The sequence below is a fragment of the Lonchura striata genome, chromosome 16 (genome assembly GCF_050655825.1).
Source record: "Lonchura striata isolate lonStrDom1 chromosome 16, ASM5065582v1, whole genome shotgun sequence".
In the NCBI taxonomy this organism is placed as follows: Eukaryota; Metazoa; Chordata; class Aves; order Passeriformes; family Estrildidae; genus Lonchura; species Lonchura striata.
The window spans coordinates 5892366-5919818 of NC_140718.1; the positions used below are offsets into that span (position 1 = coordinate 5892366).

The following is a 27453-nucleotide window of genomic DNA, read 5'->3' on the forward strand; positions in this document are numbered from 1 at the left end:
CCTCTACGAGCTGCTGGGGCGGCCGGGGGGGCGCTGGCCGGGGGTCCCGGCCTCGCCGCCGCTGCTGGGCCGCCTGCGCGCCGCCAAGGCCGCCTTCGGGGTGCCCTTCCCCCCCCTCCCCCGCCCTTCGCCCCTCCCCCGCTGCCCCCCCCGCCCCCGCCCTGCCCCCCGGCCGAGGAGAGACCCCCGGGCACGGAGGCGGCGGCGCCCCCCGGCGGGCCCGTGGAGGGCGTGCTGGCGGCGCTGGTGCAGGAGATGAAGGCCACCATGCAGCGCGACCTCAACAGGAAGATGGTGGAGAACGTCGCCTTCCGCGCCTTCGACGCCTGGTGGGAGCGCAAGGAGGAGCAGGTCAAGGTGGGCGGAGGACGGGGCCAGAAGTGGGCGGAAAGTGGGGCAAAAGTGGGCGAAAACCGGGCAAAATACGGCCAAAAACTGGGCAAAAACCAGGCAAAAACTGGGCAAAATACGGCCAAAAACTGGGCCAAAAGTGGGCGAAAAGTGGGCAAAATACGGCCAAAAACTGGGCAAAAACCAGGCAAAAACTGGGCAAAATACGGCCAAAAACTGGGCAAAAACCAGGCAAAAACCAGGCAAAAACTGGGCAAAATACGGCCAAAAACTGGGCGAAAAGTGGGCAAAAAGTGGGCGAAATACGGCCAAAAACTGGGCAAAAACCAGGCAAAAACCAGGCAAAAACTGGGCGAAATACGGCCAAAAACTGGGCAAAAAACAGGCAAAAACTGGGCAAAATACGGCCAAAAACTGGGCGAAAAGTGGGCAAAAACTGGGCGAAATACGGCCAAAAACTGGGCAAAAACCAGGCAAAAACTGGGCAAAATACGGCCAAAAACTGGGCAAAAAACAGGCAAAAACTGGGCAAAATACGGCCAAAAACTGGGCAAAAAACAGGCAAAAACTGGGCAAAATACGGCCAAAAACTGGGCAAAAAACAGGCAAAAACTGGGCAAAATACGGCCAAAAACTGGGCAAAAAACAGGCAAAAACTGGGCAAAAACTGGGCGAAAAGTGGGCGAAATACGGCCAAAAACTGGGCAAAAACTGGGCGAAATACGGCCAAAAACTGGGCCAAAAGCGGGCCAAAAGTGGGCCAAAAGAGGGCCAGAAGTGGCCAAAAGCGGGCCAAAAGTGGGCCAGAAGTGGGCCAAAAGTGGGTGAAAAGTGGGCCAAAAGTGGGCCAAAAGTGGGCCAGAAGTGGGCGAAATACGGCCAAAAACTGGGCGAAAAGTGGGCAAAAACTGGGCAAAACCTGGGCAAAATACGGTCAAAAACTGGGCAAAAACCAGGCAAAAACTGGGCAAAAACTGGGCGAAATACGGCCAAAAACTGAGCCAAAAGTGGGCCAAAAGTGGGTGAAAAGTGGGACAAAAGTGGGCGAAAAGCAGGCGAAAACTGGGCAAAATACGGCCAAAAACTGGGCGAAATCTGGGCAAAAGCTGACCAAAATACGGCCAAAATCTGACCAAAATACGGCCAAAAACTGGCCGAAATCTGCCCCAAACTGCCCCAAATCCCCTCTCAGACCCCCAAATCCTGTTCGAACTGCCCCCAAACCCCCTGTTACCCCCTAAACTCCCCCAATTTCCCCCATTTTTCCCCCAAACCCCCCCATTTTCCCCTTTTTCCCCCAAACCCCCCATTTTCTCCCCAAATCCCCCCAAACCCCCCCGTTTTCCCCCATTTTTCCCCCAAACTCCCCGTTTCCCTCCAAACCCCCCATTTCCCCCCAAGCCCCCCCGTTTTCCCCCATTTTCTCTCCAAACCCCCCATTTTTCTCCCCAAACCCCCCATTTTCCCGTTTTTTCCCCCAAACTCCCCGTTTTCCACCCAAACCCCCCATTTTCCCCATTTTCTCCCCAAACCCCCTCGTTTTTCCCCCACTTTCCCCCCAAACCCCCCCATTTTCCCCAAACCCCCATTTTCCCCTTTATTCCCCCCAAGCCCCCCCATTTTCCCCCATTTTCCCCAAACCTCCCATTTCCCGTTTTTTCCCCCAAACCCCCCATTTCCCCCCAAACCCCCATTTCCCCCTTTTTCCCCCATTTTCCCCAAACCCCCATTTTCCCCATTTTCCCCATTTTCCCCCATTTTCCCCCATTTTCCCAATTTTCCCCCCAAACCCCCTTGTTTTCTCCCATTTTCCCCAAACCCCCATTTTCCCTATTTTCTCCCCAAACATCCTCGTTTTCCCCCCATTTTCCCCATTTTCCCCATTTCCCCCATTTTCCCCCATTTTCCCCATTTCCCCCCAAACGCCCCGTTTCCCCCTGACCCCGCTGTGACCCCTGACCCCGGGGTGACCCCTGTGTGACCCCTGTGTGCCCCCTGCCCCCTGTGTGACCCCTGTGTGACCCCGGTGTGACCCCGGTGTGACCCCGCTGTGCCCCCTGACCCCGGGGTGACCCCTGACCCCTGTGTGACCCCTGACCCCGGTGTCACCCCGGGGTGCCCCCTGCCCCCTGTGTGACCCCTGACCCCTGTGTGCCCCCTGTGTGACCCCGGGGTGACCCCTGACCCCTGTGTGCCCCCTGTGTGACCCCTGTGTGCCCCCTGACCCCTGTGTGACCCCTGTGTGACCCCTGGTGACCCCTGCCCCCTGTGTGACCCCTGGTGACCCCTGACCCCGCTGTGCCCCCTGCCCCCTGTGTGACCCCGGGGTGACCCCTGACCCCGCTGTGCCCCCTGCCCCCAGCCGTTCCAGTGGGGCCGGGGCCGGGAGGAGGCGCCGAGGCCGAAGGAGCCGCCCCCCGCCCTCCTCTCCCTCGTCGAGTGGGCCCGGGGCGGCGGCTCGGGGCTGCGCGGGGCCCTGCGGCTGCCCTCCTTCAAGGTGGGCCGGGGGGCTGGGGTTTGGGGGGTTTGGGGGGGACTGGGGGGGACTGGAGGGGACTGGGGGAGGTTGGGGGGGACTCGGGGGGATTTGGGGGGGTTTGGGGGGAATTGGGGGGGATTGGGGGGAGTTGGGGGGGGGCTGGAGGGGATTGGGGGGGATTGGGGGAGATTTGAGGGGGATTGGGGTGGTTTGGGGGGGACTGGGGGGAAATTGGGGGGGAATTGGGGGGTCCTGGGGGGGATTGGGGGAGATTGGGGGGGACTGGGGGGTACTGGGGGGGTTTGGGGGGGATTGGGGGGATTGGGGGAGATTTGGGGGGGATTGGGGGGACTGGGGGGGATTGGGGGGGGTTGGGGGGATTGGGGGAGATTTGGGGGGGATTGGGGGGGATTGGGGGGGTTTGGGGGGACTGGGGGGGAATTGGGGGGGTTTGGGGGGATTTGGGGGGGTTTGGGGGGTCCTGGAGGGGTTTGGGGGGGATTGGGGGAGATTTGGGGGAGATTTGGGGGGGATTGGGGGGGACTGGGGGGAACTGGGGGGGGATTGGGGGAGATTTGGGGGGACTGGGGGGGGATTGGGAGGTCCTGGGGGGGATTGGGGGGAATTGGGGGGGTTTGGGGGAGATTTGGGGGAGATTTGGGGGGGAATTGGGGGGGATTGGGGGGTCCTGGAGGGGTTTGGGGGGGGGTTTGGGGGGTCCTGGGGGGGATTGGGGGGAAATTGGGGGGGGTTTGGGGGAGATTTGGGGGGTCCTGCGGGGCTTTGGGGGGTCCTGGGGGGGTTTGGGGGGTCCTGAGGGGGAATTGGGGGGTCCTCGGGGGGATTTGGGGGATCCTGGGGGGGATTTGGGAGGGTTTGGGGGGAAATTGGGGGGGAATTGGGGGGTCCTGGGGGGGATTGGGGGGGAATTGGGGGAGATTTGGGGGGTCCTGGGGGGATTTGGGGGATTTTGGGGGGGATTTGGGGGTCCTGGGGGGATTTGGGGGGGAATTGGGGGAGATTTGGGGGGTCCTGGGGGGATTTGGGGGGTCCTGGGGGGGAATTTGGGGGTCTTGGGGGGATTTGAGGATCTTTATGGAGATTTTGGGGTGAACTGGGGGGATTTGGGGGATCCTGGGGGGATTTGGGGGGTCCTGGGGGAGAATTGGGGGATTTTGGGGGGGATTTGGGGGTCCTGGGGGGATTTGGGGGGTCCTGGGGGGGAATTTGGGGGTCCTGGGGGGATTTGGGGTGCGGGATGTCCCTGTTCGGGGAGGCTCTTGGGGGTCTCGGGGTTCTTTTTTGTCCTTTTTTCATTTTTTCCCGTTTTTCTCCGTTTTTCCCCCAGGTGAAGCGGAAAGAGCCGTCGGAGCTGGGCGAGGGGGGGGAGGAGAAGCGACCCCGGCCCCCCACCCCCCCCGAGGAGGATGAGGATGGTGAGACCCCTCCCCCGAGCTCCTCGAGCCCCCAAAACCCCCAAAAAACTGCTAAAAACCCCCAAAAACCCCTAAAGAACCACAAAAAAAGGCTAAAAACCCCCAAAAACCACTAAAGAACCCCAAAAACCGATAAAAACCCCTAAAGAACCCCAAAAGAACCCAAAAAAACCGATAAAAACCCCCAAAAACCCCTAAAGAACCCCAAAAACTGATAAAAACCCCTAAAGAACCCCAAAAACTGATAAAAACCCCCAAAAACTCCTTCGGATACCCCCTAAAGAACCCTAAAACTCCCAAAAAACCACAAAAAACCCCTAAAAAACCACTAAAGAACCCCAAAAATTGATAAAAACCCCCAAAAACCACTAAAGAACCCCAAAAATTGATAAAAACCCCAAAAAACCACTAAAGAACCCCAAAAACCGATAAAAACCCCAAAAAACCACTAAAGAACCCCAAAAACCGATAAAAACCCCCAAAAACCCCTAAAGAACCCCAAAAAACCGCTAAAAAACCCCAAAAACCCCTAAAGAACCCCAAAAACCGATAAAAACCCCCAAAAACCACTAAAGAACCCCAAAAACTGATAAACCCCCCAAAAACTCCTTCGGATACCCCCTAAAGAACCCTAAAACTCCCAAAAAACCAATAAAAACCCCCAAAAACACCTAAAGAACCCCAAAAACCGATAAAAACCCCCAAAAACCCCTAAAGAACCCCAAAAACCTATAAAAACCCCTAAAGAACCCCAAAAGAACCCAAAAAAACTGATAAAAACCCCCAAAAACCCCTAAAGAACCCTAAAAACTGATAAAAACCCCTAAAGAACCACAAAAACTGATAAAAACCCCCAAAAACTCCTTCGGATACCCCCTAAAGAACCCTAAAACTCCCAAAAAACCACAAAAAACCCCCAAAAACCACTAAAGAACCCCAAAAATTGATAAAAACCCCCAAAAACCACTAAAGAACCCCAAAAAACCGCTAAAAACCCCAAAAAACTCCTTCATATACCCCCTAAAGAACCCTAAAACTCCCAAAAAACCACTAAAAACCCCCAAAAACCCCTAAAGAACCCCAAAAAACCACTAAAAACCCCCAAAACCCCTTTAGAAACCCCCTAAAGAACCCCAAAACCCCCAAAAAACTCCTAAAAACCCCAAAAACCCCTTTGGATACCCCCTAAAGAACCCCGAAACCCCCAAAAAAACACTAAAAACCCCAAAAAAACACTAAAAACCCCCAAAAACCCCTTTAGAAACCCCCTACAGAACCCTGAAACCCCCAAAAAACTGCTAAAAACCCCCAAAAATCCCTAAAGAACCCCAAAAAACCCCCAAAAAATACCCAAAAAACCCCCAAAAAAACCCCAAAAAATACCCAAAAAATACCCAAAAAAACCCCCCAAAAATACCAAAAAAATACCCAAAAAATACCCAAAAAAACCCCCAAAAAAAGCCAAAAAATACCCAAAGAAACCCCAAAAAAACCCAAAAAATACACAAAAAACCCCCAAAAAATATAAAAAAAAAACCCAAAAATACCCAAAAAAACCCCAAAAAACCCCCCAAAAATACCCAAAAAATACCCCAAAGAAACCCCAAAAATACCCAAAAAATACCCAAAAAAACCCCAAAAATACCCAAAAAATACCCAAAAAAACCCCAAAAAAACCCCAAAAAATACCCAAAAAATACCCCAAAGAAACCCCAAAAATACCCAAAAAATACCCAAAAAATACCCCAAAAATACCCAAAAAACACCCAAAAAACCCACAAAAATATCCAAAAAATACCCAAAAATACCCCCAAAAAAAACCCAAAAAATAAAATAAAGTACCCAAAAAAACCCCAAAAAACCCCAAAAAAATACCCAAAAATACCCAAAAAACCCCCAAAAAATATCCAAAAAAAACCCCCAAAAAACAAAAAAATACCCAAAAAACCCCCAAAAAACCCCCAAAAAATATCAAAAAAACCCCCCAAAAAACCCAAAAAATACCCAAAAAATACCTTAAAAAAACCCAAAAAAATACCCAAAAAATACCTTAAAAATACCCCAAAAATACAAAAAAAACCCCAAAAAATACCCAAAAAATACCTAAAAAAACCCCAAAAAATACCCAAAAAATACCTAAAAAAACCCCCAAAAATACCCAAAAAATCCCCAAAAAATCCCCAAAATCCCCAAAACCCCCCAAAACACCCCCAACCCCTCCCCTTAGACAAGGAGGCGCCGCGCGCCGCCGACGCCGCCGGGAAGCGCCGGAAGCTTTTCCGGCTGGACAGCGAAGGCGAGGAGGCGTCCGAGGAATCCTCCTCGGCCAAGGTGGGACCCCCGCCCCCCCCGGGCCTCGGGGACCCCCCCGGGCCCCCCGTCACCCCCTGCCCCCCAAAAGGAGGAGGAGGAGGAGGAGGAGGAGGAGCGCGAGGCCGAAGCGGCGCAGAGGAGGAGGAGGAGGAGGAGGAGGAAGGGCGAGGAGCCCCCCCCAGCCCCCCAGGGCCGCAGGGACGGCGACAGGCGGGGACCCCCCCGGCCGGGCCCGGGTGAGGGGCAGGGAAATTTGGGGAGATTTGGGGAGATTTTGGGACATTTTGGGACATTTGGGGACATTTGGGACATTTGGGGGATTGGGGACATTGATGGGACCCCCCCGGCCGGGCCCGGGTGAGGGGCAGGGAAATTTGGGGAGATTTGGGGAGATTTTGGGACATTTGGGACATTTTGGGGACATTTGGGGACATTTGGGACATTTGGGGGATTGGGGACATTGATGGGACCCCCCGGCCAGGCCCAGGTGAGGGGCGGGGAAATTTGGGGAGATTTTGGGACATTTGGGGACATTTGGGACATTTGGGGAGATTTGGGATGTTTGGGGGATTGGGGACATTGGGGTGATCCCCCTGGCCGGGCCCGGGTGAGGGGTGGGGAAATTTGGGGAGATTTGGGGACATTTGGGGAGATTTTGGGACATTTGGGACATTTGGGGACATTTGGGACATTGGGGGGATCCCCCTGGCTGGGCCCGAGTGAGGGACGGGGGAAATTTGGGGAGATTTGGGGAGATTTTGGGACATTTGGGGGATTGGGGACATTGATGGGACCCCCCCGGCCGGGCCCGGGTGAGGGATGGGGAAATTTGGGGAGATTTGGGGAGATTTTGGGACATTTTGGGGCATTTGGGGACATTTGGGACATTTGGGGGATTGGGGACATTGATGGGACCCCCCCCGGCCAGGCCCGGGTGAGCGGCAGGGGGGAGATTTGGGGAGATTTGGGGAGATTTTGGGACATTTGGGATATTTGGGGACATTGATGGGACCCCCCCCGGCCGGGCCCGGGTGAGGAACAGGGAAATTTGGGGAGATTTGGGGAGATTTTGGGACATTTTGGGACATTTGGGACATTTGGGACATTGATGGGACCCCCCCGGCCGGGCCCGGGTGAGGGGCGGGGAAATTTGGGGAGATTTGGGGAGATTTTGGGACATTTGGGGAGATTTTGGGACATTGAGGGGACCCCCCCGGCCGGGCCCGGGTGAGGGACGGGGGGGAGATTTGGGGAGATTTGGGGAGATTTTGGGACATTTGGGACATTTGGGGAGATTTTGGGACATTGATGGGACCCCCCCGGCCGGGCCCGGGTGAGGGGCAGGGAAATCTGGGGAGATTTTGGGACATTTGGGGAGATTTGGGACATTTGAGGACATTTGGGACATTTGGGGACAATTTTTTGGGGGGTTTGGGGACATTTGGGGAGATTTGGGGACATTTTTGGGGGGATTTGGGCCATTTTTGGGGGGGTTGGGGACATTGGGGGTTTTTGGACATTTTTGGGGGGGTTGGGGACCCTCAGGGGGGTGGGGACACTGTGGGGCGCAGGGTGGTGACCCCGCTGTCGTCCCTGCAGAGGAGGAGGAAGAAGAGGAAGAGGAAGAAGAGGAAGAAGAGGAGGAGGAGGAGGAGGAGGAGGAGGAGGAGGAGGCCGAAGGCGGCAGCGAAGGCTCCTCCAGGTTCTCTCCGTTCGAGGGGCGCGGCGCCTCCAGCAGCTCCTCCTCGCCGCCGCCTTCCTCCTCGCCCTCCTCACCCTCCTCATCCTCATCTTCCTCCTCGTCCTCGTCCTCCTCCTCCTCCTCCTCCGAGGACGAGGCCGAGCAGCCCCCGGAGCCGCCCCGGCCGCCCTCTCCCAAGCCGGGTAAGCGCCCCCTGCTCCCCCAGATTTCGGGGCGGAATTGCCAAATTTCGGGGCGCCGACCCTCCCCCTGTGTCTCCCGCAGCCCCTCCGCCGGCGCCGCGCCCCTCCTCGCCCATCCCGCTGCTGCCGCCCCCCAAAAAACGCCGCAAGGCCGAGGAGCCGCCGCCGCCGCCGAGCCCCCCGAGCCCCCCGAGCCCCCCGCCGGCGCTGCCCAAGCCCCCCGCGCCCCTGGCCCGCCGCCGGGAGCCCCCCGCCCGCCCGCCGCCGCCGCGGCCGGTGGCCAACCTGCCGGCCGACCACGCCTCGCTGGTCAAGAGCTGGGGCGACGCCGCCGCCGCCGCCGACGGGGGTCCCGGCCGGCGCCCCCCGGCCCGGCGGCCGCCCCGCGCCGCCGCCGAGCACCTGGGGGCCAGCTCGCTGCTGGAGCTGGCCCGCGGCGGCGCCCAGCGCGGGGCCGGCGACCTGGCGGTGCTGGCGGCCATCGCCCTCACCCGCGACGGCGACGCCGCCGAGGACGAGCCCGACGCGCCCTCGCCGGCGCCGCGGGACCCGCCCGTGCTGCTGGAGCACAACTACGCCATGCCGGCGCGGGCCGGGCCGCCCAAAACGCCGCCGGCCGCGCCCGCCGGCCACGCGCCGTGCCTGGAGGAGGTGCTGGAGGCTCCCGAGGAGGTGGTGGCCGAGCTGCCGCCGCCCGGCGTCGCCGAGAGGGACGCGGCGGCTGCGCCGCGGCGCAAGCGGCACCGGCCGCCGCCGCCGCCGTCGTCGTCGAGCGACAGCGACAGCGACGGCAGCAGCAGCGACGGCGGCGGCGGGCGGCGCTGGCTGCGGCCCCGCGGCGCCGCGCCCGCCGCGCCCGCGGCCTTCGCGCCGCGCGGCGAGTTCGAGCAGATGACGATCCTGTACGACATCTGGAGCGCCGGGCTGGACGCCGAGGACGCGCGGTTCCTGCGGCTCACCTACGAGCGGCTGCTGCAGCAGGACGGCGCCGCGCACTGGCTCAACGACACCCACTGGGTGCCCCACACCGATATCCTGGCGGGGCTGGGGGCAGGCGGGGCGCGGGTGGGGACACGGGGATGGGCGTTGGGGACGTTGGAATGGGTGTTGGGGACATGGGGATGGGAGTTGGGGACACTGGAATGGGTTCTGGGGACATGGGGATGGGCGTTGGGGACATTGGAATGGGCGTTGGGGACATGGGGATGGAAGGTGGGGACATTGGAATGGGTTCTGGGGACATGGGGATGGGCCTTGGGGACACTGGAATGGGCGTTGGGGACATTGGAATGGGCGTTGGGGAAGTTGGAATGGACGTTGGGGACATTGGGATGGGCGTTGGGGACATGGGGATGGGCGTTGGGGACATTGGATGGGCGTTGGGGATGTTGGAATGGGTGTTGGGGACGTTGGATGGGCGTTGGGGATGTTGGAATGGGCGTTGGGGACATTGGGATGGGTGTTGGGGACACTGGAATGGGCCTTGGGGACATCGGAATGGGCGTTGGGGACACTGGATGGGTGTTGGGGACATTGGAATGGGCGCTGGGGACATGGGGATGGAAGGTGGGGACATTGGATGGGCGTTGGGGACATGGGGATGGGTGTTGGGGACACAAGGATGGGTGTTGGGGACACAGGGATGGGATTTGGGGACACTGGATGGACCTTGGGGACATTGGAATGGGAGTTGGGGACATCGGAATGGGCGTTGGGGATGTTGGAATGGGCGTTGGGGACATTGGATGGGCGTTGGGGACACTGGAATGGGTGTTGGGGACATGGGGATGGGCGTTGGGGACATTGGGATGGGCATTGGGGATGTTGGAATGGGCGTTGGGGACATGGGGATGGGTGTTGGGGATATGGGGATGGGTATTGGGGATGTTGGAATGGGCGTTGGGGACATGGGGATGGGCATTGGGGACATTGGATTGGCCTTGGGGACGTTGGAATGGGCATTGGGGACATGGGAATGGGCGTTGGGGACATGGGGATGGGCACTGGGGACACTGGAATGAGCGCTGGGGACATTGGAATGGGCATTGGGGACTTTGGAATGGGAGTTGGGGACATGGGGATGGGCGTTGGAGACATGGGGATGGGCGTTGGGGAAGTTGGGATGGGCGTTGGGGACATGGGGATGGGAGGTGGGGACACTGGAATGGGTTCTGGGGACATTGGAATGGGCGTTGGGGACATTGGATTGGCCTTGGGGACATCGGAATGGGCGTTGGGGACACTGGATGGGTGTTGGGGACATTGGAATGGGCGCTGGGGACATGGGGATGGAAGGTGGGGACATTGGATGGGCGTTGGGGACATGGGGATGGGTGTTGGGGACACAGGGATGGGATTTGGGGACACTGGATGGACCTTGGGGACATTGGAATGGGAGTTGGGGACATTGGAATGGGCGTTGGGGATGTTGGAAGGGGCGTTGGGGACATTGGGATGGGCGTTGGGGACACTGGAATGGGTTCTGTGGACACGGGGATGGGCGTTGGGGACGTTGGAATGGGCGTTGGGGACATGGGGATGGGTGTTGGGGACACAAGGATGGGTGTTGGGGATACGGGGATGGGCGTTGGGGACATTGGATTGGACTTGGGGACATTGGATTGGCCTTGGGGACATTGGAATGGGCATTGGGGACATCGGAATGGGAGTTGGGGACATTGGAATGGGCGCTGTGGACATTGGATGGGCGTTGGGGACATTGGAATGGAACTTGGGTTCATTGGATGGGATCTAGGGACACAAGGATGGGCGTTGGGGACACGAGGATGGGATTTGGGGACATTGGATGTGTGTTAGGGACACAAGGGTGGCATCAGGGACACCAAGATGGGTGTTGGGGACACCAAGATGGGTGTTGAGGACACAAGGATGCGCTTTGGGGACACAAGGGTGGCATCAGGGACACCAAGATGGGTGTTGGGGACACCAAGATGGGTGTTGAGGACACAAGGATGGGCATTGGGGACACGGGGATGGATGTTGGGGACACAAGGATGGCATTGGGGACACGGGGATGGGCGCTGGGGACCCAAGGGCTCGTCCCCGCCGCCGCCGGCCGTTGCGCCTTGACGCGCTCACTGACGAGGACGAGCAGCCCGCGGCGCCGGCGCCGGTGGCCGGAGTGCCGGGAGCACCGGACGGGCAGCGCCCGCAGCGAGGGCTACTACCCCATCAGCCGGCGCGAGAAGGCGCGCTACCTGCGGCCCTGCCCCGCGCCGCGCCCCGACCCCGACGCGCCCGACACCCAGGTGAGCCCGCCGCGACGGCGTCCCCACCGTGGTGTCCCCACGGGGTCCCCACCGTGGTGTCCACACCACACCCCACGGTGTCCCCACAGTGTTCCCACCGCGGTGTCCCCACCATGGCCTCCCCACAGTGTCCCCACCATGGGGTCTCCACCATGGTGTCCACACTGCACCCCACGGCGTCCATACAGTGTTCCCACCGTGGTGTCCCCGCCACGGCGTCCCCGCCAGGCCCGCGGTGGCGTCCCCACCATGGTGTCCCCACGGGGTCCCCACCGTGGTGTCCACACCACACCCCACGGCGTCCCCACAGTGTTCCCACCGCGGCGTCCCCACCGTGCCCCACGGTGTCCTCACGGTGTCCCCACAGTGTCCCCATGGCATCCCCACCATGGCGTCCCCACGGCGGCGTTCCCACCGTGCCCCACGGTGTCCCCACAGTGTCCCCACCATGCCCCACTGTGCCCCACAGCGTCCCCACAGTGTCCCGACCGTGGTGTCCCCACTGCACCCCACAGTGTCCCCACCATGGTGTCCCCGCCACGGCGTCCCCACCGTGCCCCACGGTGTCCTCACAGTGTCCCCACCATGGTGTCCCCACCGCACCCCACAGTGTCACCACAGTGTCACCACCGTGGTGTCCCCACCACACCCCACAGCATCCACACAGTGTCCCCACCACGGTGTCCCCACTGCTCCCCAGAGTGTTCCCACCATGGTGTCCCCACTGTGCCCCATGGTGTCCCCACAGTGTTCTCACCACGGTGTCCCCACCGCGGTGTCCCCATGGCATCCCCACCGTGGCGTCCCCACCACGCCCCACAGTGTCCCCACGGTGTCCCCACCATGGTGTCCCCACTGCACCCCAGAGTGTCCCCACAGTGTCCCCACCGCGGCGTCCCCACCATGCCCCATGGTGTCCCCACCACGGCGTCCCCATGGCAGCATCCCCACCGCACCCCACAGTGTCCCCATGGTGTCCCCACCGCGGTGTCCCCACCACGTCCCCACCGCAGTGTCCCCACCATGCCCCATGGTGTCCCCACAGTGTCCCCACCATGGTGTCCCCGCTGCAGCGTCCCCATGGCATCCCCACCACGGCATCCCCACCGCACCCCACGGTGTCCCCACAGTGTTCCCACCGCGGTGTCCCCACCATGCCCCACGGTGTCCCCACAGTGTCCCCACCATGGTGTCCCCACCCTGGCCTCCCCACTGTGCCCCATGGTGTCCCCACCATGGTGTCCCCACTGTGCCCCACGGTGTCCCCACAGTGTTCCCACCATGGCGTCCCCACTGTGCCCCACGGTGTCCCCACAGTGTTCCCACCACGGTGTCCCCACTGCGGCGTCCCCATGGCATCCCCACCATGGCGTCCCCACCATGCCCCATGGTGTCCCCACCGCGGCGTCCCCATGGCAGCATCCCCACCGCACCCCACAGTGTCCCCATGGTGTCCCCACCGCAGTGTCCCCACTGTGCCCCACGGTGTCCCCACATTGTCCCCACCATGGCGTCCCCACCACATTGTCCCCACCATGCCCCACAGTGTCCCCACCATGGTGTCCCCACCATGGCATCCCCACTGCACCCCACAGTGTCCCCACGGTGTCCCCGCCGTGGCGTCCCCACTGCACCCCACAGTGTCCCCACCATGCCCCACGGTGTCCCCACAGTGTCCCCACCATGGTGTCCCCACCATGGCGTCCCCACTGCACCCCACAGTGTCCCCACGGCGTCCCCACCACGTCCCCACGGTGTCCCCTCCCGCAGGGTCCCAACCGCGTGCTGTCGGAGCGCCGCTCGGAGCAGCGCCGGCTGCTCAGCGCCATCGGCTCGGCCGCGCTGCCGGACAGCGACCTGCTCAAGCTCAACCAGCTCAAGGTGGGCCAGGCCGGGCTCGCTCGGCGTCACCGCGGCGCCACCGCCATCCCCATCCCTGTCCCCGTGTCCCCCTGTGCCATCCCTGTCCCTGTCCCCGTGTCCCCCCATGTCCCCCTGTGCCATCCCCATCCCTGTCCCCGTGTCCCCCCGTGTCCCCCTGTGCCATCCCCGTCCCTGTCCCCATGTCCCCACGTCCCCGTGTCCCCCCGTGTCCCCCTGTGCCATCCCCACGTTCCCCCGCACTGTCCCCCAACCCCGGTGACACGGCCCCGTGTCCCCCACCTGCCATCCCCATCCATGTCCCCGTGTCCCCCCGTGTCCCCCTGTGCCATCCCCATCCCTGTCCCCATTTCCCCACGTCCCCGTGTCCCCCCGTGTCCCCCCGTGTCCCCCCGTGTCCCCCCATCCCCGTCCCCATGTCCCCACGTCCCTGTCCCCGTGTCCCCCCGTGTCCCCCCATCCCTGTCCCCGTGTCCCCCCATCCCTGTCCCCACATCCCCACATCCCCGTGTCCCCCCGTGTCCCCCATCCCTGTCCCCACATCCCCATGTCCCCCCGTGTCCCCCCATCCCTGTCCCCGTGTCCCCCCGTGCCATCCCCGTGTCCCCCCATCCCTGTCCCCATGTCCCCCCGTGCCATCCCCGTGTCCCCCCATCCCTGTCCCCATGTCCCCACATCCCCATGTCCCCCCGTGTCCCCCGTCCCCGTCCCCCCGTCCCCACATCCCCGTGTCCCCCCGTGTCCCCCATCCCTGTCCCCATGTCCCCACATCCCCGTGTCCCCCCATCCCTGTCCCCATGTCCCCACATCCCCGTGTCCCCCCATCCCTGTCCCCATGTCCCCACGTCCCCGTGTCCCCCCGTGTCCCCCATCCCTGTCCCCATGTCCCCACATCCCCGTGTCCCCCCATCCCTGTCCCCCCATCCCCACGTTCCCGTGTCCCCCCGTGTCCCCCATCCATGTCCCCCCGTCCCCACGTCCCCGTGTCCCCCATCCCTGTCCCCATGTCCCCACATCCCCGTGTCCCCCATCCATGTCCCCCTGTCCCCACATCCCCGTGTCCCCCATCCATGTCCCCCTGTCCCCACGTCCCCATGTCCCCCCGTGTCCCCCCATCCCCATGTCCCCATGTCCCCACGTCCCTGTGTCCCCCCATGTCCCCCATCCCCATCCCCACGTCCCCATGTCCCCCCGTGTCCCCCATCCCCATGTCCCCATGTCCCCACGTCCCCATGTCCCCCCGTGTCCCCCATCCCCATGTCCCCACAGCCCCGTGTCCCCCATCCCTGTCCCCACATCCCCGTGTCCCCCCGTGTCCCCCGTCCCCGTCCCCCCGTCCCCACATCCCCGTGTCCCCCCGTGTCCCCCGTCCCCGTCCCCCCGTCCCCACATCCCCGTGTCCCCCCGTGTCCCCCGTCCCCGTCCCCCCGTCCCCACATCCCCGTGTCCCCCCGTGTCCCCCATCCATGTCCCCCTGTCCCCACGTCCCCGTGTCCCCCCGTGTCCCCCCAGTTCCGGAAGAAGCGGCTCCGCTTCGGCCGCAGCCGCATCCACGAGTGGGGCCTGTTCGCCATGGAGCCGATCGCGGCCGACGAGATGGTCATCGAGTACGTGGGGCAGAACATCCGCCAGGTGCGTGGCGCCGGCGCCCTCGGGGTCCCCTCGGGGTCCCCTTGGGGTCCCCTCGGGGTCCCCGGTGCCGCCGGTGTCCCCTCGGTGTCCCCTCGGTGTCCCCTTGGTGTCCCCAGGGCCCCTCAGGTGTCCCCAGGGCCCCTCAGGTGTCCCCAGACCTGCTCAGGTGTCCCCAGACCCCCTCAGGTGTCCCCTCAGTGTCCCCTCGGTGTCCCCAGACCTGCTCAGGTGTTCCCAGACCTGCTCAGGTGTCCCCAGGGCCCCTCAGGTGTCCCCAGACCTGCTCAGGTGTCCCCAAACCCCCTCAGGTGTCCCCAGACCTGCTCAGGTGTCCCCGGACCCCCTCAGGTGTCCCCAGACCTGCTCAGGTGTCCCCAGGGCCCCTCAGGTGTCCCCAAACCCCCTCAGGTGTCCCCAGGGCCCCTCAGGTGTCCCCAAACCCCCTCAGGTGTCCCCAGGGCCCCTCAGGTGTCCCCAAACCCCCTCAGGTGTCCCCAGACCTGCTCAGGTGTCCCCAAACCCCCTCAGGTGTCCCCGGACCCCCTCAGGTGTCCCCAGACCTGCTCAGGTGTCCCCAGGGCCCCTCAGGTGTCCCCAGGGCCCCTCGGGGTCGTTCTTTGGCCACCACTGTTGACCCCTGGCCACCCTGGCCGAATTCTGCCCACCGCGGTTGAGGCGAGGGCAGCTCGGTGACGCTGGGGTGACCCCGGGGTGGCCGTGGTGACCTCGGGGTGGCCGTGGTGACCCCAGGGTGGCCTGGGTGGCTGCAGTGACCCCGTGGTGGCCGTGGTGACCCCCAGGGTGGCCTGGGTGGCCGCGGTGACCCCGGGGTGGCCACGGTGACCTTGGGGTGACCCTGGGGTGGCCGTGGTGACCCCAGGGTGGCCTCTGGATGGCCGCGGTGACCCCGTGGTGGCCGTGGTGACCCCGTGGTGGCCGTGGTGATCCCAGGGTGGCCTCTGGGTGGCCGCGGTGACCCTGGGGTGGCCGCGGTGACCCCGGGGTGGCCGTGGTGACCCCAGGGTGGCCTGGGGTGGCCGCGGTGACCCCGTGGTGGCCGTGGTGACCCCGTGGTGGCCGTGGTGACCCCAGGGTGGCCTGGGTGGCCGTGGTGACCCCGTGGTGGCCGTGGTGACCCCGGGGTGGCCGTGGTGACCCCAGGGTGGCCTGGGGTGGCTGCGGTGACCCTGGGGTGGCCGTGGTGACCCCGTGGTGGCCGTGGTGACCTCGGGGTGGCCTCTGGGTGGCCGCGGTGGCCTCTGGGTGGCCGCAGTGACCCCTGGGTGGCCGCGGTGACCTCGGGGTGGCCTCTGGGTGGCCGCGGTGACCCCGTGGTGGCCGCGGTGACCTCGGGGTGGCCTCTGGGTGGCCGCGGTGACCCCTGGGTGGCCGCGGTGACCTTGGGGTGGCCTGGGCGGCCGCGGTGACCTCGGGGTGGCCGCAGGTGGTGGCCGACATGCGGGAGAAGCGCTACGCGCAGGAGGGCATCGGCAGCAGTTACCTGTTCCGCGTGGACCACGACACCATCATCGACGCCACCAAGTGCGGCAACCTGGCGCGCTTCATCAACCACTGCTGCACGGTGAGCGCGGCGCGGCGGCGACGGCGGGGGTCCCGCGGACCCCGGTGCTGGGGGGTCCCGCTAGCCCCTGGTGCTTGGGGGTCTCTGGGGGTCTCGCGGCCCCCTCTGTGCTGGGGGAGCACTGGGGGTCCCGCTGGCCCCCGGTGCTTGGGGGGCTCTGGGGGTCCCACTGACCCCTCATCCTGGGGGTCCCGCTGGCCCCCGGTGCTTGGGGGGCTCTGGGGGTCTCGCTGACCCCTCATCCTGGGGGTCCCGCTGACCCCCGGTGCTTGGGGGGCTCTGGGGGTCTCGCTGACCCCTCCTGCCCTGGGGTCTCTATGGGTCTCCCTAATCCCTCATGCCCGGGGGTCTCTGCGGGTCCCCCATACCCCTCGTGCCCTTGGGGTCCCCCTGACCGCTCGTGCCTGGGGGTCTCTGGGGGTCCCACTGACCCCTCATGCCCTTGGGGTCCCCCTGACCCCTCGTGCCCGGGGGTCTCTGGGGGTCCCACTGACCCCTCGTTCTGGGGGTCTCTGGGGGTCCCACTGACCCCTCATCCTGGGGGTCCCGCTGGCCCCCGGTGCTTGGGGGGCTCTGGGGGTCTCGCTGACCCCTCCTGCCCTGGGGGTCTCTATGGGTCTCCCTAATCCCTCATGCCTGGGGGTCTCTGGGGGTCCCACTGACCCCTCATGCCCTTGGGGTCCCCCTGACCCCTCGTGCCCGGGGGTCTCTGGGGGTCCCACTGACCCCTCGTTCTGGGGGTCTCTGGGGGTCTCGCTGACCCCTCATCCTGGGGGTCCCGCTGACCCCCGGTGCTTGGGGGGTCTCTGGGGGTCCCACTGACCCCTCCTGCCCTGGGGTCTCTATGGGTCTCCCTAATCCCTCATGCCTGGGGGTCTCTGGGGGTCCCACTGACCCCTCATCCTGGGGGTCCTGCTAGCCCCCGGTGCTTGGGGGTCTCTGGGGGTCCCCCTGACCCCTCCTGCCCTTGGGGTCCCCCTGACCCCTCGTGCCCGGGGGTCTCTGGGGGTCCCACTGACCCCTCATGCCCTTGGGGTCCCCCTGACCGCTCGTGCCTGGGGGTCTCTGGGGGTCCCCCTGACCCCCGGTGCTCTGTGGGTCCCACTGACCCCTCATGCCCAGGGGTCTCTGGGGGTCCCACTGACCCCTCGTGCCCGGGGGTCTCTGGGGGTCCCACTGACCCCTCATCCTGGGGGTCCCCCATACCCCTCGTGCCCTTGGGGTCCCACTGACCCCTCGTTCTGGGGGTCTCTGGGGGTCCCGCTGACCCCTCATCCTGGGGGTCCCCCTGACCCCTCGTTCTGGGGGTCTCTGGGGGTCCCCCTGACCCCTCGTGCCCGGGGGTCTCTGGGGGTCCCACTGACCCCTCGTTCTGGGGGTCCCCCTGACCCCCGGTGCTCTGTGGGTCCCACTGACCCCTCATGCCCAGGGGTCTCTGGGGGTCCCACTGACCCCTCGTGCCCGGGGGTCTCTGGGGGTCCCCCTGACTCCTCATCCTGGGGGTCCCCCATACCCCTCGTGCCCTTGGGGTCCCCCTGACCCCTCGTTCTGGGGGTCTCTGGGGGTCCCCCATACCCCTCGTGCCCTTGGGGTCCCACTGACCCCTCGTTCTGGGGGTCTCTGGGGGTCCCGCTGACCCCTCGTGCCCGGGGGTCTCTGGGGGTCCCACTGACCCCTCGTTCTGGGGGTCTCTGGGGGTCCCACTGACCCCGGTGCCGCCCCCAGCCCAACTGCTACGCCAAGGTGATCACCATCGAGGCGCAGAAGAAGATCGTCATCTACTCCAAGCAGCCGATCGGCGTCAACGAGGAGATCACCTACGACTACAAGTTCCCCATCGAGGACACCAAGATCCCGTGCCTGTGCCGCACCGAGAGCTGCCGCGGCACCCTCAACTAGCCCGGGGCGGGAAGGGCGGCGCGGGCGGCCTCCGGTGCCCGAGGTTGACTCGGCGCCTCCGCCGTTGGGTTTTGGCCGCCGCGGTCGGGGTTCGGCTGCCACCATTGACCATCGGTCGCCAGGGTTGACTTTTGGCCACCACCGTTGGGTTTTGGCCATCGTGGTTGGGGTTCAGCTGTCATAACAGACCTTTAGTCACCATGGTTGACGTTTGGCCACCACCCTTGGCTTTTGGCCATCGTGGTTGGGGTTCGGCTGCCACCATTGACCATCGGTCGCCAGGGTTGACTTTTGGCCACTGCCGTTGGGTTTTGGCCATCGTGGTTGGGGTTCAGCTGTCATAACAGACCTTTAGTCACCATGGTTGACGTTTGGCCACCACCCTTGGCTTTTGGCCATCGTGGTTGGGGTTCGGCTGCCACCATTGACCATCGGTCGCCAGGGTTGACTTTTGGCCACCACCGTTTGGTTTTGGCCATCGTGGTTGGGGTTCGGCTGCCACCATTGACCATCGGTCGCCAGGGTTGACTTTTGGCCACCACCGTTGGGTTTTGGCCATCGTGGTTGGGGTTCGGCTGCCACCATTGACCATCGGTCGCCAGGGTTGACTTTTGGCCACCACCGTTGGGTTTTGGCCACTGCCGTTGGGTTTTGGCCATCGTGGTTGGGGTTCAGCTGCCACCATTGATCATCAGTCATCATGGTTGACGTTTGGCCACCACCGTTGGGCTTTGGCCACCATGGTTGGGGTTTGGCTACCACCATTGACCTTTGGTCACCATGGTTGACCTTCAGCCACCGCCATTGGCTTTTGGCCACCGCCGTTGGGTTTTGGCCACCATGGTCAGGGTTTGGCTGCCACAGCCGATGCGAGGGGCCACCACCGGCGTGAGGACGGCGCAGGGTCGACGTTCGGCCACCAGGACCAGAGTTTGGCCACTGGGGTTGACCCAACCAACAGGAAGAAGCCAAGAGCCAACCTCTGGACCGCAGGGCCGCCACGCTCGGCGCGGTGACGTCGCCGGCGCTGCCGCCCTGGCATTGCCGCCCCTCCACCGCCGCGATGACGTCACCGTGACATCACCGTGACGTCACCATGACGTCACCGCGCCCCTCCCCCCCTCCCAAAAAAGGCTTTTTTCTCCCTTTTTTTTGGCTGTTTCTTGTAGAAACTGGGGGGGGCGTGTCTGGGGTGGGGGGGGATGTGGGGGAGGGGGGGTCTGCCCCTCCCCCCGCCCCTCCCCCCCTCTGTAAATACCCCGGGGGGTGTAAATACCTGTACATGCCCCTCCCCCGTGTACATATGTGGATACGGGGGGGCCCCCGAGCCCCCCCTTTTTATAAAGTGGCCACTGAGCTTTGGCACCGCCTCGGCCTCCATTTTTTGGGGGGGCTCTGGGGGGTTGGGGGTCCCAGGGACAAGTTTTGGGGACTTCATGGGGGAGTCCGGGGGGTCCTCGGAGGGATTTGGGTATTTTGGGGGGCTTTGAGGGGGTTTTGGGGTCGGCCTGTGGGAGTCGTGGGGGTGTGGGAAGGATTTTGGGGGGTTTTGGGGGGATTTTGGGGGTTTTGGGGTTGGCCTGTAGGAGTCGTGGGGGTGTGTGAAGGATTCTGGGGGTTTTGGGGGTTTTGGGGGTTTTGGGGTCGGCCTGTGGGACTCGTGGGGGTGTGTGAAGGATTTTGGGGGTTTTGGGGGGTTTTGGGGTTGGTCTGTGGGACTCGTGGGTGTGTGAAGGATTCTCAGGGGTTTTGGGGGGTTTTGGGGGTTTTGGGGGTTTTGGGGTTGGCCTGTGGGAGTCGTGGGGGTGTGTGAAGGATTCTCGGGGGTTTTGGGGGGTTTTGGGGGTTTTGGGGTCAGCCTGTGGGACTCCGGGGTATGTGTGAAGGATTTTGGAGGTTTTGGGGTCGGCCTGTGGGACTCGTGGGGGTGTGTGAAGGATTTTGGGGGTTTTGGGGGGTTTTGGGGTCGGCCTGTGGGACTCGTGGGGGGGTGTGAAGGATTCTGGGGGTTTTGGGGGGTTTTGGGGTCGGCCTGTGGGACTCCGGGGTATGTGGAAGGATTTTGGGGGTTTTGGGGGTTTTGGGGTTGGCCTGTAGGAGTCGTGGGGGTGTGGGAAGGATTTTGGGGGGTTTTGGGGGGATTTTGGGGGTTTTGGGGTTGGCCTGTGGGAGTTGTGGGGGGGTGTGAAGGATTCTGGGGGTTTTGGGGGTTTTGGGGGTTTTGGGGTCGGCCTGTGGGACTCGTGGGGGTGTGTGAAGGATTTTGGGGGTTTTGGGGGGTTTTGGGGTTGGTCTGTGGGACTCGTGGGTGTGTGAAGGATTCTCAGGGGTTTTGGGGGGTTTTGGGGGTTTTGGGGGTTTTGGGGTTGGCCTGTGGGAGTCGTGGGGGTGTGTGAAGGATTCTCGGGGGTTTTGGGGGGTTTTGGGGGTTTTGGGGTCAGCCTGTGGGACTCCGGGGTATGTGTGAAGGATTTTGGAGGTTTTGGGGTCGGCCTGTGGGACTCGTGGGGGTGTGTGAAGGATTTTGGGGGTTTTGGGGGGTTTTGGGGTCGGCCTGTGGGACTCGTGGGGGGGTGTGAAGGATTCTGGGGGTTTTGGGGGGTTTTGGGGTCGGCCTGTGGGACTCCGGGGTATGTGGAAGGATTTTGGGGGTTTTGGGGGTTTTGGGGTTGGCCTGTAGGAGTCGTGGGGGTGTGGGAAGGATTTTGGGGGGTTTTGGGGGGATTTTGGGGGTTTTGGGGTTGGCCTGTGGGAGTTGTGGGGGGGTGTGAAGGATTCTCGGGGGTTTTGGGGGGTTTTGGGGTCGGCCTGTGGGACTCCGGGGTATGTGTGAAGGATTTTGGGGGGTTTTGGGGGGTTTTGGGGTCGGCCTGTGGGACTCCGGGGTATGTGTGAAGGATTTTGGGGGGTTTTGGGGGTTTTGGGGTCGGCCTGTGGGAGTCGTGGGGGTGTGTGAAGGATTTTGGGGGTTTTGGGGGTTTTGGGGTCGGCCTGTGGGACTCCGGGGTATGTGTGAAGGATTTTGGGGGGTTTTGGGGTCGGCCTGTGGGACTCGAGGTGTGTGAAGGATTTGTACCCAGGAATGTAGGAAACTCTGACTGGGGACGGGCAGTAGTTTTGAAAATCATGCCCTAGCCTTTTTCTCTAGGAACGAACCAAGAGAGTGCCCTGAAAGCACCGGAGGGGCTGCAGGGGCTGAAGGGAACAGAAAGGGCTCCCCGGCACCTTTTGCCTCCGTTCTCTAACATTCCCCAAAAGGCATCGCAGTCCTGGAAGAGGTGTTTGTCATGCAGCCTGCCAAAATAAAGACCTGTAAAATCCTAGCTCTGCCTTTTGTTTAACGTGTTCTTACTTCCTATTTATGTCATCACAGAAAGCAAGGAAAGAAAAAATGTGTCTGGTTCCCACTATTGCTCTGTGCAGGCATTTTTAAAGGCTGCTGTACTTCTGTCCTCTTTTTCCACTCCAAGCTTGACTTTTCCCCCCTTTTTCAAGGTCTGCTGCTTTGGGTTTCCCAGGCAGGGCTGCGTTCCTCGGCAGGGGTCTTAGGAGTTGGTGCAGATTCTGCTTTTTCCGAAGGTGTATCAAAGTGTGCCGGCAAAAGGACTGTTTTCTCCAGGGGAAAGCTTTCTCTCAAAGACCATCAATGCATGTATGTGTTTTAATCGTGCAACCAGGTGGATTAAGAAAAGCCAACACCTGTAGCAGAGTTTTGTTGGATCTGTGTCTGTGAGAAGTCGAATGTGTGCTGGAGAGGGAGAGACCAAGAGACGCTGTTGGAGAGTGGACACAGTGGCAGGTGTGAGCTGTTAGCAGGATGAGGGCTCAGAGCAGCCACAGGTGTGAGCTGTTAAGTTGATGAGGGATCAGAGCAGCCACAGGTGCGAGCTGTTAAGTTGATGAGGAGGAGGGGCGGGTCCCTCCGAGGGAGAATATTTAAGGGCGAGGCTTTGCCTCAACCAGCATTGCCACGGAGCTGCTGGAGAAGATGAGTTTATGGGGGGCTCCCGGGGCTGTCTCATGGAAGGACGGTGAGTACTTTGAACAGGGTTTGGGGGATCACCTGGGCACATCCTTTGGCCATTTTCCCTGGGAAAGAAAACTCAGCAGTCCAGGTTCCTGATGTCAGTTTGTAGGGCTCCCTTGGGTCTATCAGGGCAGCACAAGTTTGAGGTGGGGACAGCTTCGGTGTGGGGTCCATCCTTCGATATAAGGATTTTTGCAGTCAGGGCCAGGGGCCCCTGGGCACATCCTTTTTCCATTTTCCCTGGGAAAGAAAACTCAGCAGTCCAGGTTCCTGATGTCAGTTTGTAGGGCTCCCTTGGGTCTATCAGGGCAGCACAAGTTTGAGGTGGGGACAATTTCGGTGTGGGGTCCATCCTTCGATAAAAAGTTTTTTTGCAGTGAGGTGCCTGCCCAGGGCCAGGGGCCCCTGGGCACATCCTTTTTCCACTTTCCCTGGGAAAGTAAACTCAGCAGTCCAGGTTCCTGATGTCAGTTTGTAGGGCTCCCTTGGGTCTATCAGGGCAGCACAAGTTTGAGGTGGGGACAACTTCGGTGTGGGGTCCATCCTTCGATATACGGATTTTTTGCAGTCAGGGCCAGGGCCCCCTGGGCACATCCTTTTTCCATTTTCCCTGGGAAAGAAAACTCAGCAGTCCAGGTTCCTGATGTCAGTTTGTAGGGCTCCCTTGGGTCTATCAGGGCAGCACAAGTTTGAGGTGGGGACAACTTCGGTGTGGGGTCCATCCTTCGATATAAGGATTCTTTGCAGTCAGGGCCAGGGGCCCCCGGGCACATCCTTTTTCCATTTTCCCTGGGAAAGAAAACTCAGCAGTCCAGGTTCCTGATGTCAGTTTGTAGGGCTCCCTAGCGTCTATCAGGGCAGCACAAGTTTGAGGTGGGGACAACTTCGGTGTGGGGTCCATCCTTCGATATAAGGATTTTTTGCAGTGAGGCCCCTGCCCAGGGCCAGGGGCCCCTGGGCACATCCTTTTTCCATTTTCCCTGGGAAAGAAAACTCAGCAGTCCAGGTTCCTGATGTCAGTTTGTAGGGCTCCCTTGGGTCTATCAGGGCAGCACAAGTTTGAGGTGGGGACAACTTCGGTGTGAGGTGCATCCTTCGATATAAGGATTTTTTGCAGAAAGGGCCAGGGGCCCCCGGGCACATCCTTTTTCCATTTTCCCTGGGAAAGAAAACTCAGCAGTCCAGGTTCCTGATGTCAGTTTGTAGGGCTCCCTTGGGTCTATCAGGGCAGCACAAGTTTGAGGTGGGGACAACTTCGGTGTGGGATCCATCCTTCGATATAAGGATTTTTTGCAGTGAGGCCCCTGCCCAGGGCCAGGGGCCCCTGGGCACATCCTTTTTCCGTTTTCCCTGGGAAAGAAAACTCAGCAGTCCAGGTTCTTGATGTCAGTTTGTAGGGCTCCCTTGGGTCTATCAGGGCAGCACAAGTTTGACGTGGGGACAACTTCGGTGTGGGGTCCATCCTTCGATATAAGGATTTTTTGCAGTCAGGGCCCTGGGCCCAGGGCCAGGGGCCCCCGGGCACATCCTTTTTCCACTTTCCCTGGGAAAGTAAACTCAGCAGTCCAGGTTCCTGATGTCAGTTTGTAGGGCTCCCTTGGGTCTATCAGGGCAGCACAAGTTTGAGGTGGGGACAACTTCGGTGTGGGGTCCATCCTTCGATATACGGATTTTTTGCAGTCAGGGCCAGGGCCCCCTGGGCACATCCTTTTTCCATTTTCCCTGGGAAAGAAAACTCAGCAGTCCAGGTTCTGGATGTCAGTTTGTAGGGCTCCCTTGGGTCTATCAGGGCAGCACAAGTTTGAGGTGGGGACAACTTCGGTGTGGGGTCCATCCTTCGATATAAGGATTTTTTGCAGTCAGGGCCAGTGGCCCCTGGGCACATCCTTTTTCCATTTTCCCTGGGAAAGAAAACTCAGCAGTCCAGGTTCCTGATGTCAGTTTGTAGGGCTCCCTTGGGTCTATCAGGGCAGCACAAGTTTGAGGTGGGGACAACTTCGGTGTGGGGTCCATCCTTTGATATTAGGATTTTTTGCAGTCATGGCCAGGGGCCCCTGGGCACATCCTTTTTCCATTTTCCCTGGGAAAGAAAACTCAGCAGTCCAGGTTCCTGATGTCAGTTTGTAGGGCTCCCTTGGGTCTATCAGGACAGCACAAGTTTGAGGTGGGGACAACTTCGGTGTGGGGTCCATCCTTCGATATAAGGATTTTTTGCAGTCAGGGCCAGGGGCCCAGGGCCAGGGGCCCCTGGGCACATCCTTTTTCCATTTTCCCTGGGAAAGAAAACTCAGCAGTCCAGGTTCCTGATGTCAGTTTGTAGGGCTCCCTTGGGTCTATCAGGGCAGCACAAGTTTGAGGTGGGGACAACTTCGGTGTGGGGTCCATCCTTCGATATAAGGATTTTTTGCAGTCAGGGCCAGGGGCCCAGGGCCAGGGGCCCCCGGGCACATCCTTTTTCCATTTTCCCTGGGAAAGAAAACTCAGCAGTCCAGGTTCCTGATGTCAGTTTGTAGGGCTCCCTTTGGTCTATCAGGGCAGCACAAGTTTGAGGTGGGGACAACTTCGGTGTGGGGTCCATCCTTTGATATAAGGATTCTTTGCCGTGAGGTCCCAGCCCAGGACCAGAGGCCCCTGGGCACATCCTTTTTCCATTTTCCCTGGGAAAGAAAACTCAGCAGTCCAGGTTCCTGATGTCAGTTTGTAGGGCTCCCTTGGGTCTATCAGGGCAGCACAAGTTTGAGGTTGCACAACTTCGGTGTGGGGTCCATCATTCGATATAAGGATTTTTTGCAGTCAGGGCCAGGGGCCCCCGGGCACATCCTTTTTCCATTTTCCCTGGGAAAGAAAACTCAGCAGTCCAGGTTCCTGATGTCAGTTTGTAGGGCTCCCTTGGGTCTATCAGGGCAGCACAAGTTTGAGGTGGGGACAACTTCGGTGTGGGGTCCATCCTTCGATATAAGGATTCTTTGCAGTCAGGGCCAGGGGCCCCTGGGCACATCCTTTTTCCATTTTCCCTGGGAAAGAAAACTCAGCAGTCCAGGTTCCTGATGTCAGTTTGTAGGGCTCCCTTGGGTCTATCAGGGCAGCACAAGTTTGAGGTGGGGACAACTTCGGTGTGGGGTCCATCCTTCGATATAAGGATTTTTTGCAGTGATGTCCGGGCCCAGGGCCAGGGGCCTCTGGGGACATCCTTTTTCCATTTTCCCTGGGAAAGAAAACTCAGCAGTCCAGGTTCCTGATGTCAGTTTGTAGGGCTCCCTTGGGTCTATCAGCGCAGCACAAGTTTGAGGTGGGGACAACTTCGGTGTGGGGTCCATCCTTCGATATAAGGATTCTTTTCCGTGAGGTCCCAGCCCAAGGCCAGAGGCCCCTGGGCACATCCTTTTTCCATTTTCCCTGGGAAAGAAAACTCAGCAGTCCAGGTTTCTGATGTCAGTTAGTAGGGCTCCCTTGGGTCTATCAGGGCAGCACAAGTTTGAGGTGGGCACAACTTCGGTGTGGGGTCCATCCTTCGATATAAGGATTTTTTGCAGTCAGGGCCAGGGGCCCAGGGCCAGGGGCCCCCGGGCACATCCTTTTTCCATTTTCCCTGGGAAAGAAAACTCAGCAGTCCAGGTTGCTGATGTCAGTTTGTAGGGCTCCCTTGGGTCTATCAGGGCAGCACAAGTTTGAGGTGGGGACAACATCGGTGTGGGGTCCATCCTTCGATATAAGGATTTTTTGCAGTCAGGGCCAGGGGCCCCTGGGCACATCCTTTTTCCATTTTCCCTGGGAAAGAAAACTCAGCAGTCCAGGTTCTTGATGTCAGTTTGTAGGGCTCCCTTGGGTCTATCAGGGCAGCACCAGTTTGAGGTGGGCACAACTTCGGTGTGGGGTCCATCCTTCGATATAAGGATTTTTTGCAGTGATGTCCGGGCCCAGGGCCAGGGGCCTCTGGGCACATCCTTTTTCCATTTTCCCTGGGAAAGAAAACTCAGCAGTCCAGGTTCCTGATGTCAGTTTGTAGGGCTCCCTTGGGTCTATCAGGGCAGCACAAGTTTGAGGTGGGGATAACTTCGGTGTGAGGTGCATCCTTCGATATAAGGATTCTTTGCAATGAGGCCCCTGCCCAGGGCCAGGGGCCCCTGGGCACATCCTTTTTCCATTTTCCCTGGGAAAGAAAACTCAGCAGTCCAGGTTCCTGGTGTCAGTTTGTAGGGCTCCCTTGGGTCTATCAGGGCAGCAAAAGTTTGAGGTGGGCACAACTTCGGTGTGGGGTGCATCCTTCGATATAAGGATTTTTTGCAGTCAGGGCCAGGGTCCCCCAAGCACATCCTTTTTCCATTTTCCCTGGGAAAGAAAACTCAGTAGTCCAGGTTCCTGATGTCAGTTTGTAGGGCTCCCTTGGGTCTAACAGGGCAGCACAAGTTTGAAGTGGGGACAACTTCGGTGTGGGGTCCATCCTTCGATATAAGGATTTTTTGCAGTCAGGGCCAGGGTCCCAGGGCCAGGGGCCCCCGGGCACATCCTTTTTCAATTTTCCCTGGGAAAGAAAACTCAGTAGTCCAGGTTCCTGATGTCAGTTTGTAGGGCTCCCTTGGGTCTATCAGGACAGCACAAGTTTGAGGTGGGCACAACTTCGGTGTGGGGTCCATCCTTCGATATAAGGATTTTTTGCAGTGATGTCCGGGCCCAGGGCCAGGGGCCTCTGGGCACATCCT

General features: G+C 61.0%; 1 protein-coding gene across 2 annotated transcripts; it reads left to right on the forward strand.

Annotated features, from left to right (window-relative positions):
- Positions 1 to 2: 2 nt before the first annotated feature.
- On the forward strand, positions 3 to 20088 carry LOC144248424 (histone-lysine N-methyltransferase SETD1A-like). 2 transcript variants are annotated; one of them, XM_085593644.1, is made up of 12 exons: positions 110 to 357; positions 2714 to 2848; positions 4179 to 4266; positions 6494 to 6597; positions 6668 to 6815; positions 8179 to 8463; positions 8546 to 9493; positions 11563 to 11732; positions 13503 to 13613; positions 15126 to 15245; positions 16690 to 16827; positions 18553 to 20088. In XM_085593644.1, the coding sequence occupies exons 1-12, from the start codon at positions 256 to 258 to the stop codon at positions 18724 to 18726; spliced, it is 2523 nt and encodes an 840-aa protein (XP_085449770.1). In that variant the 5' UTR covers positions 110 to 255; the 3' UTR covers positions 18727 to 20088. The 2 variants fall into 2 exon arrangements, with proteins under 2 accessions (XP_085449769.1, XP_085449770.1); XM_085593643.1 differs by lacking the exons at positions 11563 to 11732; positions 13503 to 13613; positions 15126 to 15245; positions 16690 to 16827; positions 18553 to 20088 and having other exon boundaries at positions 3 to 357; positions 8546 to 11539.
- Positions 20089 to 27453: the final 7365 nt, after the last annotated feature.